Source organism: Hermetia illucens, chromosome 4 (genome assembly GCF_905115235.1).
Source record: "Hermetia illucens chromosome 4, iHerIll2.2.curated.20191125, whole genome shotgun sequence".
NCBI lineage: Eukaryota > Metazoa > Arthropoda > Insecta > Diptera > Stratiomyidae > Hermetia > Hermetia illucens.
This window is the reverse complement of record NC_051852.1, coordinates 135,737,494-135,759,099: the sequence shown is the minus strand read 5'-3', so window position 1 is coordinate 135,759,099 and position 21,606 is coordinate 135,737,494. Positions and strand designations below refer to the sequence as shown.

Below are 21,606 nucleotides of genomic sequence, written 5' to 3'. Positions count from 1 at the left end.
GAACGCGACCTAGCTCTTTCCAATTCTGCTCTGAAGACTGGACGTGTGCGCAACGTTCTCATCAGTCGCGCCACGGTCCCTGCATACGACGCAGCTTTTCTTTGAATTGCAGGTGTTCGCTTTATGCTATATACCATCGAAAGCGTCTGTCTCGCAGTTTTTCCACGATCGGTGCAACTCCATATCGATCGCGGATATCTTCATTTGGGATGTGATCGAAACGTGTCACGCCACTAGTCCAACGGAACATCTTCGTCTCCATTACCGCAAGATGCCGTTCACTTTCTTTTATAGTTGGCCAACACTCAGAACCGTAGAGAGCGACAGGACGGACGACATTGTGGTAAATTTTCGATTTGAGACGTTCATTGATACGTCGATCACAAGGAACACCAGTTGTGGAACGCCTCTTCATCCAGGTTGCGTTAATGCGTGAATCAATTTCATAACGCAGTTCTCCATTAGCTGATAGCCTTGACCAGAGGTATTTAAATCAGTCAATTCTGGGCGATCATACCCGCTGACAGTGATTGTGCCTGTTTCATGGCGATCGGTCGTCAAAAATGCAGTTCTGTTTAGATTCAATCTGAGACCGTGTTGCATGAGGCGATCATTCCATTTTTGGATAAGTTGCTATTAGATGCTAGGAAAACATCATCTGCATAAAGCCGTGAATAGGGTGCTGGACATTGGATGTCCCGTGGGACGGTGTCCATAACAAGAACAAAGACGAGTGATGACAGGCCGCTTCCTTGATGAACAGTAACAGAGACATCAAGTGGTTTTAATGCATCCGCCATACTCGAACTTTACTTTTCGGATGGTATTAGAGCAACTGAACCCGGTGCGCGAGTTCTTCTGGCCCGAATTGTTGTTGAGAGAGATTTTACTTTTCCCAGTAGAATGCGTAACTGTGTGCATTCATCTCAGCCAATTGGAACCTAACAAGAGATCTATGGAGAAGATTTGTATACCCAATTACTTGGCTGCAAGGGGGCCTTGGTAGCACGCGAACGGTGTGCATTGTGAACGTTATTAGGGAGCATCATATGTAGCGATGTCCTCAACGTTTTGGTCGCTAGGGAGGTCACGGTATTGAATTATATCCGCGACTTAGCGGCGAATCATTGATAAGAAAGCCTGTTTGAAAAATATTAATGTCGCACTCGCGGAGGGCAAACTGGACGCAGTGCTTATCACGAAGTGTCGTAAGCAGATGACTGCTCGTGCCAGAGTGAGGATCAACATTATCGCATTTAAACCTGGATCTGGAACACATGCCCCATTTCCTTCGAATTCAGGAGGAAAGGAAGAGCTTGGAAAAGACAGTGGGAAGGGCGGGAGCCCCAAAAACTTAATTGCGGAGATGTTTGCGTCGCTCAAGAACTGGAATGCAATTAACCGGTTATATGTACGCTTATCGAAAAAGGGTTTTGTTTCAGTTGTAGCGTGCAACTTGTCCATGCAGGAGCTTAGATCGACGGAATGTTTTCCGTAAAGCCAGATTAACCATTCATGCCATCGAATTTCTCTGCTCTCCTACTGTCAATAACTACTTGCAAGAACGAAGGTTTTGGAATCATGCAAAGAGTACTTTGGTTCCTTAAATGTCCCACTGCGTACCATACTGGGCTCACTGTTGCATAGGATCATCTAGAGTGACGTACTAGATTTTCTGGTTGCGGAGGAGACCAATTTGGTGAGTTATATGGACGACATAAGGTTGGTAGTGGTCAGTACTCTTATAGCCCGGTTAGAGATTATGGAAGTTAAAATTAGTACAAAAATATTGACAACATATGGAAGGCTGAGTTATAGTGTAGGCATATATATTCATAAATTAGAGTTGGTTAAATGAATGTGAGTTACATCAATGAGCTCTAAATGACAACCCTTTCATATTGGATACCCTTCCAAGTAAAATAACATAGATCAAAACAAATTTACATCCGAATAGGTAGTGAAAATGAAAACATAACCCACATTGCGGCTGCACAAATGTTCACTTCGAATGTTAGTCACATCCGATGCGTGGCATACCACAAAACTGATAACCATATTTGCTTTGGTTGTGCTTATTTCGACAAAAGAATTTCACCAACAAATCCACTTTTCTGCGGCAATCCATTTCAAAAAACTGAAAATATCATTGCGCGATAAACCAGTATGGGTGCTGTAATTGCGTTAAACTCGCTGTTACTATTCGAATTGGAAATTTAGTGCAGGCTTCCATATGCCGTCAGTTGCAAAACCTTGCGTTAGTTTTTAAATAAACTTCCCGGATGACGAGTAGTTTGGTCATTTGAAAAGGAAGTAAAGGTGTGCCGCTGATGATTGGAAAAATATAACTACTTATACTAATGCCGTGTAAAGGTGTAAATACTGTGAATTTCACGAGCTACGGGTGTAAACAGCTTGATTGCACAAATTGCTCCGGCCGTGGTTGCCCCCTCGTGTTAAGGAAGACTTTGGGCCAGCTATAAACAGGGGGGTCGAAGCAATGCTGGTCGATATTAATCATTTTATGTAATTAATCCACTGTTTCAAGGTCATGAAGAGCATGAAAAGTTTTTTTTCCACCAAATGTAAACAGAAATGCAGAGAAGGAAAGTTGCAGATATTTTTAAAAATTGGAAAACTGAAAATGAGAGCATAGCATGAACTCAATGAATCTTGAACGCGTAATTCCAATCGAGTTTATATCTACCGAGAATCTGTTCAAATCATTTAAAAATTAAAATATCTGCCATTCTGCCTTTCGGTACAAAAATAAGTAAATACAGTATTTTTTCCTTTTCAATGTTTCAGTGTTTTGCCTAAAAGCCTCGACATCATCAGAAATTCTATCCGAAAACTAAATTTAACTGTCTTATAAATCTTAGAAAATAATTTAGACTATGGTAAAAGATAAAAGATTCTTTATTACAGTATAATAGCAAAAGTGCTACCTGAGTCCACTTCCGACAGAACCCCAAATAAATTGGTGAGGTAATCGTGGTCATCAATTATTAGTTTTCTTTTGTAAGAATTTCGTCGTATGTGGATTTGCAGTACAAAGATCCCACAGATTTAATTGGACTAAATTAGGATAGATTTGATGAAACAACTTTTCCAGAAATATCTGGATTTCGAGCAGACAGGAATGAAGTGTTTAGCAAAGTAAGAAAATAAAATATAAATGGAATATTTTTCTGAATAAGTTATTTGTGAAGTGATGATGCATCTTCATAAATGTATCTCTTCTTTGTCTTGAAAGGAAAATACCGGCGTTCAATTCTAACATTATAAGACACTAAGAAAAATATAAAAATAATATTCAGATACTGTTGCATGGGAAGCCAAAAGAACTTACCCAGAGATCGGTTACAGAAACAGCTGATATTCTATAAAGATTTCTCTCAAAAATAAGGGGGCTTTGCACTACTCGACTAAGCTGTAAAATTAGTCATAACCACTGAAATTTCTCAGCAAAGTAATTAAGTAGCCAATATGATGCACATCAATTATGGTTAAGATTATTCACGTGCAAAATTAATCATTTTATATTATATTTAAGTTACAATGCTGACATATATACCGTACTTATACAACGTATTGAGTCATATTCATTTTGAAATTGAAAATGGCATCAATGTTTAGAAATTAAGCAATTAGTGTAGATCTACCAAGGTGTGAAGAAACAGGGGAGAAGAAAAGGGTAATCCCCATGAGCCCGTAGCTTTTTAGTTGACCTTAACTAGAGAGTTGATTTCGTGTAAAATCGGTTTACTATCTGTCTGTCTGTCTCCTTAAGGGGGTCATCCCGTATGTCGGATCCGAGGAATCGATTTTCTTTTGGCATCAATTGTATTTAGATATTGTGTAGAATATATGGGCAAAATGATTTTTTTTATGTTCGGATAGCTCAGTGGTTAGAGCACTGGGTTGTCATACGGAAGGCCACGGTTCAAATCTCGCTGGTGGCAGTGGGATTTGTATCGTGACTTGATGTCGGATACCAGTCGACTCAGCTGTGAATGAGTACCTGAGTCAAATCAGGGTAATAATCTCGGGCGAGCGCAATGCTGACCACATTGCCTCCTAGTGTACCGTTGCGGTCTTGAATGAAGTGCTCTAACACACTTCAAGGCCCTGATCCAATATGGATTGTTGCGCCAACGATTATTATTATTATTAAAATGATTTTTTGATGTTCGAAGTTGTTCAGAAATTACAGTGTCAAACAGGTAAAATATCACATGCCAGTTTTATGTTGACCGCCGTAATAAAGCGCGTATTTAGCGGTCCAAATGGCGTTCGAATGACTTCGCTAAAATTATAAGAATTGAAGCCAAGGCGTGTGTTTCTTCAAGAAACCTAAGTTTCATGGACTAGGTGTAGCAGGTCAGTTAAGATTTTGTGGTTGCAAATCGCATTCTACTTTTTCAATGTGTTTTTCTCGAAACTGCTTGTTGAAAATTGGCTGCCACTTAGCCCAAAATCTATCCAACGAAATTCTTTGAAATTTTCACGACTTATTCAGAACATATTTCTACGGTCCGGAAGCTAGGATAATTGCGATTCATTCGGTAGTTTTCTTTTATTCTTTAAAAAAGGCTTGAAAAATACCAGAATTTACAAAAAAAAGTTTAACAAGGCAACAAAAATTGAGCTTTCAATATTTTTTAATAATCCTAGTTTGCGGACAGTGGTTAAGTCTGCACGTTACAATAATGTTTACATTTTTTCTTTAGGATGATCACAGCGCCCTTTAGCGTGGTAGCAGAAAAACACCTTTTTTGGAGATGGGTGTATAAGTTGCTCTGCATTTCAATAATCAGCGATGTTATCGTGTTGAAAAAATTTTACCCACGCTCAAAAATGGTAAAAAATTCGTATTTGTATCTTTATCTAGTTCGACACAAAAAATTTCTAAAAAAACCAAAAAAAAAAACGACCTCCACACGGGATGACCCCCTAAAGGTTTTGTTGAAAACAAAGCCTTATTAAAATCGGTTTATTGTTTGGTTTTTCTCCGGCGGTAGAAATTTCCCAAAGATTTTCACCCACTAAACTCACTCCTAAATTTCTGTCCTATGTCCTGTGGAATTATCGCAGGGTATATCGTTGCGGGGTGGAGCCTAAAGCCATAATTTTCTTTTCGCAACCGCGCTTTTCTCGGCTGATCTGTACTTGCACTGAGTCCGCCCCATTCTCCATTCCAGTTCTTCTGGCACGCAAGCATTCTTCCAATTAAATTTTAGGCACTTTCTTTCCGCTGAGAATTTAAGACAATGCAAGAAAACATGCTGTGCGCCCTCCGAGATATCGTCGCAGCTAGGACAATTGGTTGAGCTATCCAGATTAAACCTACCCTATGGACCATGCCTCGTGAGAAACTGTGCTCCTTTCTCCCCGTTCCCACCGTTGTTGCCACCCGCTTAACGATTAGTCCTGAGATGGTTAAAAAATTAGAGCTATCTGGCGTCCTGGCCTACGCCATCGCTCCATCACAGCCAGGATTTACCTCGTCTTCTTTTGCTACCATAGATATAGAGATTAAGTGACCCGCCCACCGTAACCTATTGAGCCGGATTTTATCCACAACCGGACGGTCATGGTATCGCTCATAGATTTCGTCATTGTGTAGCCTACGGAATCGTCCATCCTCATGTAGGGGGCCAAAAATTCTTCGGAGGATTCTTCTCTCGAACGCGGCCAAGAGTTCGCAATTTTTCTTGCTAAGAACCCAAATTTCCGAGGAATACATGAGGACTGGCAAGATCATCGTCTTGTACAGTAAGAGCTTTGACCCTATGGTGAGACGTTTCGAGCGGAACAGTCTTTGTAAGCTGAAATAGGCTCTGTTGGCTGACAAAAACCGTGGGCGGATTTCATCATCGTAGCTATTATCGGTTGTGATTTTCGACCCTAGATAGGAGAAATTATCAAGGGTCTCAAAGTTGTAGTCTCCTATCTTTATTCTTCCGGTTTGACCAGTGAGGTTTGAAGTTGTTGGTTGGTTGGTTTTTGGTGCTGACGTTGCCACCATATACTTTGTCTTGCTTTCATTGATGTGCAGCCCAAGATCTCGCGCCAGTCGCCGCCTGCTCGATCTGGATGAAGGCAGTTTGTACGTCTCGGGTGGTTCTTCCCATGATGTCGATATCGTCAGCGTAGGCCAGTAGTTGGGTAGACTTAAAAAAGGAGCGTACCTCTTGCATTTACCTCAGCATCACGAATCACTTTTTCGAGGGCCAGGTTAAAGAGGACGTAAGATAGGCCATCTCCTTGTCATAGACCGTTGTTGATGTCGAATGATCTTGAGAGTGATCCTGCTGCTTTTATCTGGCCTAGCACATTAGTCAGGGTGAGCCTAGTCAGACTTATCAATTTCGTTGGTGATACCGAATTCTCTCATGGTCATGTACAGTTTTACCTATGCTACCATAGGGGCTTTAAAGTCGATGAATAGATGGTTCAACTGATGCCCATATTCCAACAGTTTTTCCATCGCTTGCCGCACAGAGAAAATCTGATCCGTTGTCGATTTGCCTGAAGTGAAGCCTCTTTGGTATGGGCCAATGATGTTCTGGGCATATGGAGCTATCCGGCCTAGCAAGATAGTGGAGAATATCTTAAAGATGGTAGTCACCAACGTGATACCTCTCTAATTGCTGCACTGTGTGATATCTCCCTTTTTATGTATGAGACAGATAATGCCTCTTTGCCAGTCATCAGGCATTGATTCGCTGTCCCACACCTTGAGCATAAGTTGATGAACCACTTGGTGTAGTTGGGCGCCTCCTCCATAACCAATTCGACTGTAATTTCATTGGCTCCTGGCCACTTATGATTTTTAAGCCGAGGAATTGCACTGCTTATTCATTCTATAGTTGGTGGTGGCAGTATTTGTCCGTCGTCTTCAGTTGGCCGGACCTCCAACTCGCCGACGTTCTGGTTGTTCAGTACTTCAACCCATCGCTCCAATATGTCTATTCTGTCGGAAATCAGATTTCCCCTTTTGTCTTGGCAGGATGAACATCGAGGTGTATAAGGCTTCATCCTGCTGACTTTTTGGTAAAACTTGCGCGCCTAGTGCGGTTGCCCCTTGTACTTTTCGAGTTAACAGACCTGTTGATTCTCCTAGGCTTCCCTTTTCCGTCTGTGAAGTTACTTTTTCCTTCGAAGCAGTTCTTAGTAGGTATCTACAGGTGCCCACGTTGAGAATTCAACATTACTCGGTATGCAGCATTCTTTCGTTCCGTTGCTAGCTTACATTCATCGTTAAACCAGCCGTTCCGACTTTTCTTGCGACTGGGGCCATGTATTTTTGTGGCCGTATCAATGATAATGCTCTTCAGGTGGTTGTGAAGACCATTTGTTGGTGCTTCACCTCCAGGGCATTTATTAGCTGTGGTTTTGCGGAATCCACTTTGCCCTTGTAGGTGTTACGGAGGGCTTTGTTGTGAATGGCTTCAGTAGTCAGTCTCACCTGATTGTCTCTGAGGATTGTAGGGGGTCTTCTAATTCGAGCCCGGAGCATTAGGTAAACGAAATAGTGATCCGAAGCTACATTGGCTCACCCATATGTTCTGACATTCATCAAGGCTGAGAGATGGCGGCCTTCAATCAGCACGTGGTCAATTTGGTTGAAAGTGGTCCCGTCTGGAGAGGCCCACGTATGTTCGTGGACCGCTTTCCGCGTAAACCAGATACTTCAAAAAATCATTTCGTGCGATACTGCTAACTGAATAATGCGCAGTCCGTTATCATTGGTATCCCTATGGAAGCTATAGAAGCCGACGTATTGAATTGAATACGGGCTCCTTACATACTTGACTGTTGAAATTTTCAAGTCTGATCTCGATATCATAATTGGGACAGGCTTCGTCGGTCCGCTCAACTGTCTCGTAGAAGGTACCCTTATCCGACTTTGCAGTCTCCTCTACAGGGGCGTGAACGATTATGAGGCAAACGCAGGGTGCATAGCCGTCCGCTTATATCTTCAAAGCCGATAACAGCAGGTTTCATTTTTTGGCTGACTAAGAAGTCTGCTCTGAGCAGATGGTTTACTGGATGGCCACTATAATATATGGTCTAGTGGCTCTTCTCTAGGAAACCGGTCCCAGTCCAATGCATCTCTTCCAACGCTGTTACATCGTATATTGGGACAGGGTATCGGTTAGCTGCTTGGCATCATCCGTCCTGTACAGGGAGCGCACGTTCCATGAGAAAATGCACAAATCGTTATTCCGTTGTCGTCATTTTAAAGTCCATCCTGTCCGAAGCTCCTTCTGTGGCTGCCTCACTTTGGTTTTCCGTGTAGGGTTATCAGCTCCACAGAATCCCTCATCGGGAGGACTAGTTGGTACAATTTGTCAGGTTTTTAGGCGCGGGAGACTCCCATTCATCCTTCTCCGCTTGCGGCTTTTCGTTAAGAAAGAGCTCCCAGCGGTCACCGCGTGTAGGTGGAGATAGGGTTTAGTTGTAGAGCTGTTGGTGTTGGTTTAGCAGACATTTTCCAGGTTTTATGCTCCATCGTGGGTATCAATCCACGTTTCGCCCTGGGACCTATACTACCCTTTGACCACTCTGTTACTTTTGAATATAATTAATTTGAATGAATTCGCTTTGAGAACTGCGGCAGGCACTATTTTCGTTGCGTTGCGTTGCGATAATTATTAATGTCACTTTATAAAAATTGAATTTCAGTCGAGGGTAAGTGCACTCTTAGTGGCATTAATTGTATGATTTTCATAACATAAAATTTGTACACAGGTCGATTGTCCGCGCAAAAATCAAAATCATGGCATTGCACATAATCTTCAGGTAAACGCAATTAGTGTAGTGAAATTCTTACAATTAAATGCAATTAGAAGTGCACATACCTTGGACTTTAATTCGATTTTATGAATGGAAGCGACGGGACTAATGTAAGTGATATCAATTATTAGCACTTGCAACTTAAGTTGCCTTCCGCAGTTCTCAAAACGAATTCATTTAAATTAATTACATTCAAAAGTAACCCAAATTGGACATGGCGTAAACTGTCATCAGAATGAATCTTGCCGACGTGGAGCGAACTTTGCCGACCGGAAATTTTGTTTGTATAATACATTGAAACTGCTTGTGGATCAGAACTTCTCTCGTCCGTCAAAATGAAGTTTATAAGGGTAAAAAATATTTAAGCTTGTTTAATGGTTTTTGAAAAATAATTTGAGTAAATGTGCTTAAAAACTGTAAAAACGACTTGTTTTTAGGGACAAATTGAATTTTCAGGGCTATAATTTTTAGTTTGACCGGTGACTTCACATGGTAAGTGTAATCCTGGAAAAATTCTTAATTCTATTTGCTACGGTTTGACACTGTTCTGGGCTAATGTTCTTTTTGAGTTGGTAAATGGGAATAGGATATGGAAAGTGAACCCCACTGTTACTTAAAAGCTCCAAGTCTTCGTCAACACTTGTCTTCGTCGTATTGTTAGATCATGTTGGCTTGATACTATCTCAAACGAAGAACTTGGTTGGCGTACAGGTTTGGCACTCATACGTGCTGTGATTGAAAGGCAAAAGTGACAGTAATAGGTCATACATTAGGGAGGGGTGACAATTGCATTCCGGGCTACGCCATGTAGTGGAATTCACTCTCGCAAGATGGCCGACGGGTGGTTCGTCCCAATGGCATTTGACGCAGAACAGTAGAGAAAGAGAGCAAGGATCATAAGAAATTGTGGAGGGAGCTGAACCGCATTTTACGTAATCGCAAACGATGGCGCGTAAGTGTGGTTGACGTGGTATACTCCACAAAAGGGAAATTGGTAACCATATATAGCAATGTATACTAGGTGTTGAGGTTTTTATATGGGTTGGCCGATATCGCTACCGTGTTTAGTTTCTTACGACTCGTCCTGTGTAAGTTGCCTGCTGCAAGAAGAATGCGCCATCGCTATAGCGCACGATCTGTAGCCCTAGAAATATTTCAACATACAGCATACAATGCAAGCATAAGTGTATCTTCGTTTTTCTGCCCGTAAAAAAGGTAAGGGTAGGCGCTGATTCGATGCAATGTCTTTAACGCATTTGTTTTCTTCGTTTGTAGAGTTAATACAGTCATTTGACTAATAAACTGAGAGAGGTTTCTCATCTGGCGCAATTTTACATAATTTTTCAAATAATATGTGATTTTTTCTTTGTGTTACTAGTGATGAACATGCATTATTAAAATGAACTCCTATCAGAGCTCATGAAATTTGCAATGGGATGACGCGTGAATATTTGATAAAAGAATAGAGATGGGCTGGTGTAACAACATGAAAGCATATATTGATGGATAATTCTGCCAAGTACAATTCGGCAAAATTCACGTTGGCTATAGCTTTGCCTTAGTCATTCTGGAAACAACTCAGGATGGTCGCCCGAACATTTTCTTGTATCAAGTTCATGACACTTGATCCCACCATTATCCGCAGTGATAATAGAATAATTGAGCAACCATTACGCTGCGAAGGATTTATTTAAAGGAGTAACGAAAAAATTGTCGAAGGCCCCATAGTAGTTAAGTAAGCAGTTAATTTCCAGTCCGTCGTTAACACGAGCAGATTGTAACCAGCGAGTATAGATTGGTTCATACGGATGGCAAACGTTGGAGGCTGACAATGTTTCCACTGATGCTGAAAAGACGCTCAAGTGGGTGGGTCTTCATAATTATATGTGCATTCTGTAAATAAATACTCATACGGTTTTCAGCGAAATTATTTTAATGCACAATCAGGATTCGATTACAATAATAGAAGCTCATTCAAATTCAATATTTTCCAACCCTTCAAAGTTTTATTTAGACGGCAACTATCTATGTATTACTCAAATTTTATTGATATCACATATCCCGCTTCTATCGCTAATGAAATATTTTATTGAATATAATATAAATGCAATTGGTTGGGGGATGGCTTCCAATAGATATGAATATAGTAACATTACGGTTATAGAATTTATGCCCGGTCGCCTGTTCTGTTCACCGTGGAATCCTTTTGATTTCAGCATTTTGGCATGGATAGTAGGGAAGCCATTATCCATATCCATTTATTATTTGCTTTCATCATCCAACCAGTCATTTTCGGTCTGGTGCTTTAATAAAATTTTGGTGACTAGACACACATCCGCGGCTGCATGGTGGATTTTATTATGGGAGCAGATGCATTAAAGAGAATATGTGCAACCCGGAGTGGTTTTATTGAAATTAATTTCGTATATTTATAAGGATATGGATTAGTTCTTCTTCCCAGGTCAGAGATCAATCTCAATATGAGTGCCTAAATCGGTGTAGAATGTGTATTTGCTTTGATTTTATTTTAAATGCAAAACCATGTTCAAACCATTTTAATGTCAATCCCCATGCATTAGAGAATTCCTCAGAATTGTTCATATTAAGTTCAGACACGCAAGCCTATGATTTTATGCAGGAGTTCTGTGGGTTCAATCTGATTCCAAGTTGTTGGTGGCACATTTGGAGTATGTATTTCAGGGAAATTGGTTGAAAAAAATCACGAGTGAACCAGGCCAATGAAAGGGATATTTCCCTAAAAGGCACCATAATAAAGAGATATGACCAAATATGACGAAGAATCCCGGAGTCTCCATACAACACTGACAGTTTATTTAGTTATTTATTTGATTTATAATAAACGGAGAATACTCCAATTACTTATACCCATATAGGTGCATATGGAAAATAAAAGGATAACAAAAAATTACAAAGTGTTAATAACTCCATTTTTGTGAGTGGCTAGGGATAAAGCCAGAGGACCAATCGATAAACGGTTATAATCCCCTAACATTCTGGGCAAGGGGAGGAAATAGCACGAGCGTTCCACGAAATAAATCTCAGAAATATAAAACGTTGCGAATATCATGTGATGGGTCACGGTAATGAATTTCGGAGGCTATGGAGCGACATCAAGTCATTGCAAAGTGTAAAAAGCACACATACATCAGCTAAACTTCAACGGGATTGCAGAGATGTCAGGTTACGGAAAGCCAGAAGTTCAGGATAAGTTGCGGAGGGGTCGTTATTTTCAAAGCTTAGGAATAGAGTAAATCTCCTTTGTGCAGATTCAATTGCATCAAAAACACAATAATGGTAAGGGGACTACACTAGTGATGCATATTCTAGAATATTACGGACGAAGAATTTATAAAGAATGGCTGAGGGATGGATATCCATAAATTGATAGGAAGAACGAAGGATAAAGCCGGACGTTTTGGAAGCCCGGCAGAATACTATGACATAATGAAAATAAATCGGAGCTTGCGGTCAAAGGTCACACCTAGGTTCTTGTAAGAGGCTATCACGACTAAGGGAACTAAACTGCGTCGGGGGAGAAGTTTTTAGTGAACAGAATAAAGAGTAGCATTTTATTTTCTTCTCTAGCACATTAAGAAGCAACTTATTACGAATTGACCACTGAGATAATATGTCAAGGTTTGATTGAAGGCTGCACTGATCAGTAGGCTAACCGAGAACTTACCTGCATATAAAAGGCTAAGACAGAAGGGTACCCCCAATGAGCGGAAAAATGGAGACGAGGTGTAGCCCTAAAAGAAGACACGATTTACTCTACTATCTAAGTAAGATGGCGGTCAAAGGGTATAGTATAAGGCCAGGGCGAAAACGTGGATTGGTAAGCATAAAATTTGGGAAACGCCTGCTGAATGAACACCAACAGCTCTACTACCAGACCCTGTCTTCATCTTCATGTGGTGATCGCTGGAAGTTCTTTCTTAATGAAAATCTGCAGACTGTAACAGCGTTGCAAGAGATGCGCTGGAGAGGGATCGATTTCCTGGAGAAGAGCCATTGCACCATATATTATAGCGGCCATCCAGTAAACTATGTACTCGGAGTAGGTTTTTTAGTCAGTCAAAAAATGAAACCTGTTGATTTCGGTTTTGAAAACATAAGCGAAAAGCTATGCACTCGGCGTTTTCGAGGTAAATTTAAAAATATAAATCGCATTAATGTTCACGTCCCTACAGAGGAGACTGCACAGTCGGAGAAGGATACCTTCTACAAGGCATTTGAGCAGACCCGCGAAACCGGTCCCAAATTTATAAATCATACTTGGAGATTTTAACAGCCAAATATCCAGGTGATGAGTCAGCTAACATAGCTTACATAAGGATACCAATGGTAACGGACTGCGGATTATTCAGTTAGCAGTATTGCACGTTGGCATAGTGCTCCGGGCTCGAATTACAGGACCATCTAAAATTCCCTCATTCAGGTGAGAGTGAATACTGAAGCCATTCACAACAAAGATCTCCGTAACACCTATAAGGGGGAAATAACCACAGCTAACGGATATCCTGGAGATAAAGCATCAACAAATGATCTTCACAACCACCTGAGGAACGTTATCATTGATATGGCTCCAGCCGCAAGAAAAGTCGGAGCTGAATGGAAGAATGCTTCATACCGAGTAATATTGCATTCTCAGAAAACGCGGGCATGCGCGGAGACTTATAACGAACTCCGTCAATCGGAGAAGCGTCTTCACAGACGGAAAAAGGAAGCCTGGGAGAACCAACAAGTCTGTGAACGCAAAAAGTACAGGAAGGAACCGCACCAGGCGCAGAAGTTCTACCAGCAAGTCAGCAGGATGAAACCTTATACACTTCTATGCTCATCCTAACGAGACAAAGAGGGAAATCTGATTTCCGACAGAATGGGCATATTGGAGCGATGGGTTGACTATTTTGATAAACTGCTCAACAACCAAAATGTGGGCGGGTTGGGAGTCCCGCCAACTGAAGACGACGGACAAATACTGCCATCAACAAATTTGAAAGAACAGTCCCAGCAATCCGCCGGCTTAAAAGTCGGCAGGGGTCGATGTAATTACAGCCGAATTGGTTATATGTGGAGGCGACCAACTACATCAAGCGATTCACCATTTGATGCCCAAAGTGTGGGACAGTGAAGCAATGCCTGACAACTGGCAACGGGACATTATCTGTTCCATACATAAAAGGGGGATATCATGCAGTGCAGCAATTATAGAGGTATAGCCTTGCTTCTATATAAGTTATTCTCATCTATCTTGCTAGGCCGGATAGCCCCATATGCCCAGAATATCATTGGCTCATACTAAAGAAGCTTCACTCCAGGCAAATCAGCAATAGATCAGATTTTCTCTCTATGGCAAGCGATGGAGAAACTGGTAGACCGAAATGAGACCAAGTCAGCCTTTTACGTATCTTTCGAAAGTTTTGAAGAACGAGGAAGAGATGGATATAGGTCGGTAGTTTTCGGCCCGGGTATTGTTACCTTTTTTTTGCATAAGAGTATAATACGAGCTTCTCTCCACATATCCGGAAAAATACTTCGGACAAGCTCTTATTATAAATGATAGTAAAGGGAGGCAGATGTTCTGTTTACATTTTTTTAGGAAGAGATTCAGAATGCCATTGGGGCCGGAACCGCCTCTGACGTCGACGTTTTCAAGAAGGAATTTTACAATAGAGGCATTCAGAAGAGGAATGGAGAGTATACTACCCGAAGAGGAATCAAATGTGTCGGAAGAGAGGTAAGATTAATGGCTCGGATTAAGAACGGAGGAGAAATTATCACGCAAAGAGCGTAAATTGCGTACGTGTAACCAGTAAAGTTTGAATTCCCGGCGCTAGATGCAATTTAAATATTAGGAATGTGCATTTTCGATCAAAATCTTCGCAGATCAACCTACAGTTATAAACTTTGCCATGTCTTCGGCATTACCGGAACGTTGGAACCTCAGACGAGCTTTGTGTTTCTCACAAAGAGTATTACAGATCTCTATAGTGAACCAGGCAGGATATTGGCGCAAACTAGGCTGAGAGAGGGGAACGAAGTAGGGAAGAAGGTTTTCCAAAATATCATGAAATACTAAAACAGCCTGGTTGGATGGTAGATTTTCTAACGCACCATTTCAGTTAAATGCTTGAAGAAAATCATTCAGAGCTCGAAAATCAGCCTTAAGAAAGTTGAATTTGGGCGCCCTGCGAGACGGCAGTATGTTGGATCGCCAAACATAGAAATCAACTTTTAGAGTCGGATGGTGAACATCATTTTGAAGGTAAGGCGAATCGCTAGGAAATCAAATCGAGAATGTGGTTATTGTGATTCCTCAGCAATTGATCAGAGCTAAGTGCGAAGGGGTCAAATTATTAGCGTGGATGGGAACACCTTGAATCTTGTTCCCACAGAGGATCAAAGGTAAAGCAGGATATTTGAATAAGACGACAGATGCTATCTAACAGCAATTAAAGCACCATCCCCCGTGAGTTTACCTGACACTTGCCGATAGCTATCGCCAGGAATGACAGAGTAATCATCGATAAGATCGATTGTGTAGAGTTTCAGATATACAAGTGATGTCCAGTATCGCAGATAATCTAAAATCCGGCAGCTTGATTCTAAGGCTACCCACATTTTGCTAGTCTCGGGGAAAATGCGTAAACTGTGACGATGATTGCTGCGATTCTTCCGGAAATTTACATGGTTGGTTTGTCGCTGAAAATCCTTTATGAAAACGCCGGGAGGTCAAAGCGACGGAATCCGTTCAGGTCATATTGGTAGATAATTTTGAATTACGCTATGATTCAGCCAGGATTGTTGTCCCACGTTAACTTAGTACAAGCAAACGGTGTCGGCAAGAATACTAGTTTATATTTAGCACAGTTCAGGGTGTCATCCGAGATGATGTCGGAGTCAAACATCGAGACAAGCAATTGTTTGGGAGGTGTAACATGTAAATATGAATCAGGTGTGGACGTAAGAGCAGGATAATCTGTTGTCAACATTTCGTGTTTAAGTATAAAAGTATAAAAAGAATAAAAAGAACCGTATAATGGAAATTGTTTTTAGTAGCTTTGTACTGATTCTGATTGTACCACAATCAGAATCCTGCTTTGACAAGCAAAAACCGTACCAGTATATACTGAGTGTATGGCTCAGCATTCATACTGGCAAGATATACCTAAACCTCTATCGAATTAAGGAGCACCTCTCCCGGATTGAAACGCAACTCCACGTTTGAGGTCCGAAGGTCTCTTTGTTCGCTTGGATGTATCCATAATCCCCATGAAAAGTCAAAGTGAATACACCATCGGTTACATTGAAAAAAGTTTCTTTGTAAATAGATCAAGAAATCATACCGATAGTAGATATCGAAGTGATAAGTGAAAAGTGACTTATAATTACTGCCTTGAGGGTGGCTGTAAGGAAGAGGTGATGCAAGAGAGAAAAATGCATGGAGCATACAATCGGGTCAATCAAGAAAATAGTAAAGTCATCTATCTTATCGGGATAGGCATCATCGACATCTACGCTCACAACAGCGTCCGACGAATCTGGGGGTTTTCAGCAATTTGTGCCTAAACTAAATTGATTTTTTTTGCTTTTACACCGCTCTCGACAAGATTTTATGAAGGACTTAGACAGCCAGACATGCAAGTTGATACAATGGAGAAGGTCATGACGGTTGCGGACTGCCTCCACCAGTTTAGATACATCCTAGCGACGAGCAAGTATCGAGCAAATGAGGATCGGCAAACTCATCGATAATGGTCATATTCCATAAATAATCGACGATCAGTCCGTTACTGAGAAAAATACCAGGCCTATCTGAAAAGAGGACCTAAATCCCTGGTAGGTCCAAAGATATGCTTTGAATATGCTCTATCGGCTATTTGTCAGCAGCTTACTGTACCAGTGATAATACGATGATGCATTACATACATAGGAAGCTAGGTTAATCTGGAAATCCTCATAGAATCGATTGAAATGTAGGAAAAGGGGCCTCAAATGCCTGAAGGGTAGTACATCGAAGGGTACATTCCTCACCGATGGGGATTCGTAGTGCATTAACGATGGAACCTTGGGAGAGTCGACATTAGGTCTAACGACTCCACCATTTGGTAAGCAAGTGTTCTTAACAGAGCCTGGGTTGACGTGCGTCAAAAATCTCGAAAGCTAGTTCAAAATTGACAATCAAAGCACTATAAAGTCGAGCAATAACCCCGAATGGCAGCAGCGGAGCAAATGCATTAAAATTCAACATCATTTTGTAAAAGGAAAACTTGGGAGATGAGCATTAGTTCCAACGCACGTAACATCGGAAGGACAATGCTCAATAATCACATACTTATTTATTACTACCCTTTTGCTTTTCAATCGATATTTCTGTCGAAAGAGGCGCATATTAAGCCACTACATACTCATCGACCACCAACGCACAGAGTTTGTAAGGGGAATGGAATCACCTTAAGCTGTTAGATCTATTACTATCATTGAGAAGGCTAGCATTAAGAAGCAAACGAAATGGTCGTTAATTTATTGGGGGAAGCTTCTAGTCAAAATTAGCTTCGTATTATGACAAAGAAAGGCAACACCATCGTTGAATCCGGATTGGGCAAAGCAAAGGGGAATGGTAAGGGCATTCTTCAATCGAGCTCTGAAGACGGAGTCAACTGAAGGTTGGAATCGGTATAAAGAGGAAAGTCCCAGTTCTCGTCAAAATGTCCAAAAAGACCTGAGGGCCTTCACAAAAAATAACTCACTGGATGAATATATCTATGATGAGGCTCACCTTGATGCATTCATGCATCGTCTGGTAATCGAGGGTAAATTACAGCAACAAGTTGACAGCACAAATTACAAGGTCCATAACACTTGAAACCATCATAAATCTACCTCCTTTTCGTTTGGATATGAAATGTCCAATTGAAACTGGGTACTGTTTGCACTGTTAAAAATTAACGATTCATCCTTGGACAGGGATCACGTGCCATTCGACCCATGCATGAGGCGGCATGGGAAACAGAAAAACCAAAGAAAAATATCGCAGGAATCGACCGTGCGTGGAGCTGGAAAACTCGAGACCGAAGTGCCCCAATTGAGAGTGAAAATCCATGCCGGACCAAATCCTTAGCCGATTTTTTCCGTGTCTCGGATTTTTAAGAGGAGCGGCCCTAGGCATCCTCTCTTTTTATGGTCTGACGTTGTCAAAAAAGGCGGAGGTTATAAATTCGTTAGGGTAATTTTTTCGTAATTTACTTCTCTTGGCCTACTTTATTTAACGTTTGCGGTATTTATTCGGAATTTTCCATCCATTTTATTTGCCAATAGTAAAAAACGTGACAAGATATGTTTGTCACTGGGCAGTCTGGGCACTCCTTGTTATTAATTTTTACCTATTTCATTTTCAATGAAACTGCGCCTCAGTTTCAATGCCATTGCTGCTAATATTGTGATAGTGATAATTTTATGGTGGTGGTTTGATCCCGCAGCATAAAATCAAGAGATTAACACCTAACAAACTTGGCTACCGGACTGTAAACGCCGATGATGATAATGAATAAAGTGCGGTAGCTACTTTCACTGCAACGTAATGCAAAACTTTGAAAAGTTGACCCTTTCTGTTAAATAAAAACACTACATAAATACTTCTTCATCATAGTATTTATTATAATCCGATGCTTCAATAAATATAAACGAAATGTTTATGCAATGCTTGATATAAGTATAAATGCGTACGAAATGTAACTAAATGGTAACAATGAGATAAACTTAAGTGTGGATGAGTAATGGGTGTCATGCTGGATTTTAATTTTTAGTACTGGTATCCATCTGGGCCTAGACTACCATTTCCGCCACCTCCACCACTTCCGCCACTTCCGCTACCTCCGCTACCTCCGCCGCCTCCACCGTTGCGTCCGCCACCACCGGATGATGGTTGGTCATAATTGTATCCACTAGCTCCTCCACGGCCATTGCCATTGCCGCCGCCATTACCATTTCTGCCACCATTACGACCGCTGCCTCCTCCGTTTCCATTACCATTGCCATTGCCTCCAGGGCGACCGCTTGAATAGCCATTGCTTCCTAGGTCCTGTCCAAAGCCATTACTTCCTCCACCAAATCCGTTGTTACCTCCTGGCCTTCCGCTTGAGTATCCACTTCCTCCTAAGTCTTGGCCAGATCCGCCATGGCTGCCACCGTTTCCACCACGACCTCCACTTCCTCCATTTCCGGGACGTCCACTAGAGTAACCATTAGACCCTAAATTTTGACCGTTGCCTCCACTCGAGCCGAAACCGTTTCCTGGTCTTCCACCTGAGTAACCGCCGTCACCTGATTGCTGACCATTACGTCCACCTTGTCCACCTTGGCCGTTTCGTCCACTGCCAGGTTGATCATAATTGTAGCCTTCATCTCCACCTCCTGAACCAAATCCTCCTGCTCCCCCAGATCCTCCAGCTCCGCCAGGTCCTCCAGCACCGCCTGCCCCTCCAGCTCCACCTGCACCGCTTTGTCCACCTGGATAATTATAACCTTCATCTCCTGCGCCGCCAGCACCGAAACCATCACCACCAGCGCCCCCAGCTGCGCCACCTCCAAATCCACCTCCAAATCCTCCTGCACCTCCGGCACCTCCTGCACCTCCAGCGGACCCATCACCTTCATAACGAATTTGTGGCCTATAACCGCCGGTATCAGCTTCATATTCGACAATCTGTAAATAAAGTATAAATAAGCTCATACGAGGGTCGTCTGCAGCTGGTTGGCCTTCTTACTTGCTTCCTTCCATCTGGCAACAAAACATTGTACTGACCAGTTGCAAGGTCTCCGTCACGCTTCTCTGAATGCCCGAATGACAAACCACTTGGGGCATCTTCTACTTCATAACTAAATTCATACATCGCTGGCTCCTACAAAAATTCATCATCATCATCAACAACATCATCATCAGAGCAGGAAGGAAACAAGCAAGTCAAGCCACAATTTATATCCGTTACTTTTTCTAGGCAATCAAATCAATATTGCTTCAGTTAAGCGGAAAATATATGAAAAGAAATGAATCATATGATGTCTGAATAACTGAAGCGGGGTTAACTTTTACATGCTATGGTTAAATCACGGATATATTAAAATTTCTCTAAGCGTTAGAAAGTAAGAAGCCAAAACGAAAAAGTAATATCTTACATTGGAACCATCGTCATTGCCACCACCAAATCCGCTTTGGCCGCCACCGCGTCCACCGCCTCCGAATCCACCAGCACCTCCACGTCCACCTGCTCCGAAGCCGCCTGCGCCGCCACGTCCGCCTCCTTCACTGTAGTCATAACCACTGTCCCCACTTCCACCTAATCCTCCACCTGATCCTCCGCCAAAACCACCCTGACCACCGCCTTGCGATCCTGAACCTCCACCACCTCCTTGTTGTCCAGGAGGCAGGTAGGAAGCAGAAGGTTGACCTGATTGGCCTCCACCAGGGGCTCCGTATGTATCAGAGGGTCGTCTGCCGCCTGATCCGCCTCCATTCTGTTGTCCACCTTGACCTGGTTGTCCAAAACCTGGTACCCCGTAAGATTCAGATGGTCTTCCAGCGGATCCACCACCACTTGGTCGGCCGTTTTCACCTTGACCGGGTGCTCCGTAACTGTCCGAGGGTCTTCCGCCTCCAGTGCTTCCTTTACCGTTTTGAGAACCAGCGCCAGGTGGGCCATAAGAACTTGATGGTTGTTGTGGACGACCGCCACCGTTGCCATTTCCGTTACGGCCGTTACCATTTTGAGGAGGACCATATGAAGATGAAGGACGACCACCAGCACCACCGCCCCCAGATCCAAAACCGTTTTGTTGTCCAGAAGCCGGAGGCCCATAGCTAGATGAAGGTGGTGATCCCGATTGGCCAGAACCCGAGTAGTTATCAGAAGAAGAGCCTGGACCACCTACTCCCGGGGGACCGTAGCTTGAGGACGGTCTTTGTCCGAAACCATTTCCATTTCGGCCGCCTGCTCCCGGAGGTCCATATGATGATGAGGGTGATTGCTGCCCCGGCGGCAGGTAGGAGCTGACAGGAGGTTCAGGGCGTACAACTCCTGTTGACACTATCAACACTAGGCAAACAAACTGTTAAACGAAAATTTTTAAATTTAGTCACTCGAATCCGATTATTTGATTGAGTCAAACCTTCAACATTCTATTGTGTTTATCCTTAATTGTATCCTGAAGCTTTAATCCCTTTCCCGATTGTTGGATGCTATACTTCAGGACCGAAAACCAATTCTAACTGACTTGGATAGCCCAATTCTTCTGTATTTATATCAAACGGTTGTCTCTAACGACTTCGTCGATTTGTCATATACCTAGGCAGATTCAGTAAAGCATCACACATATGATACCATGTGGTGGAGGGTTCGATAAGATGAAGATTTACTGAGTATTGTTGTTAGAGAATCATCTCGTATTCGCAATATTCAGAAAAACAATAAATGGAAGGCTTCGTTGGCTGGCGCGAAGACAAAAAGGCAACGAAGAAAACGAGCACGATAGCGTAAGCTAGTCTGATATGACGGCGAAGGTAAAATTTGTTGCCTAAACTGTTCACATGTGCATCATCATCGTGGCTTGTAGTTGGATACGTACGAATCTTGAAAACGTGCCGAAGATTCGTCTTAATTCATGCTACTAATGCTGAAATCGGTGGATCAGTGATCACGGACCTGTAATGGATTGCCTGCCAGTAATAGCCTTGTTTTAGGCTTGGATATTTTGACAAATTCCACGGAAGTTACAGTTTTA

General features: G+C 42.2%; 1 protein-coding gene across 2 annotated transcripts; it reads right to left on the bottom strand.

The window, feature by feature from the left end:
• Window positions 1-18,462: 18,462 nt before the first annotated feature.
• On the bottom strand, window positions 18,463-21,126 carry LOC119656034 (glycine-rich cell wall structural protein-like). Of its 2 annotated transcripts, XM_038062301.1 has the most exons (4): window positions 20,995-21,126; window positions 20,005-20,934; window positions 19,596-19,730; window positions 18,463-19,534 (listed from the first exon to the last, which is right to left on the bottom strand). In XM_038062301.1, exons 1-4 carry the CDS (start codon window positions 21,001-21,003, stop codon window positions 18,632-18,634), a joined length of 1,977 nt encoding a protein of 658 aa, XP_037918229.1. In that variant the 5' UTR covers window positions 21,004-21,126; the 3' UTR covers window positions 18,463-18,631. The 2 variants fall into 2 exon arrangements, with proteins under 2 accessions (XP_037918229.1, XP_037918230.1); XM_038062302.1 differs by lacking the exon at window positions 19,596-19,730.
• Window positions 21,127-21,606: the final 480 nt, after the last annotated feature.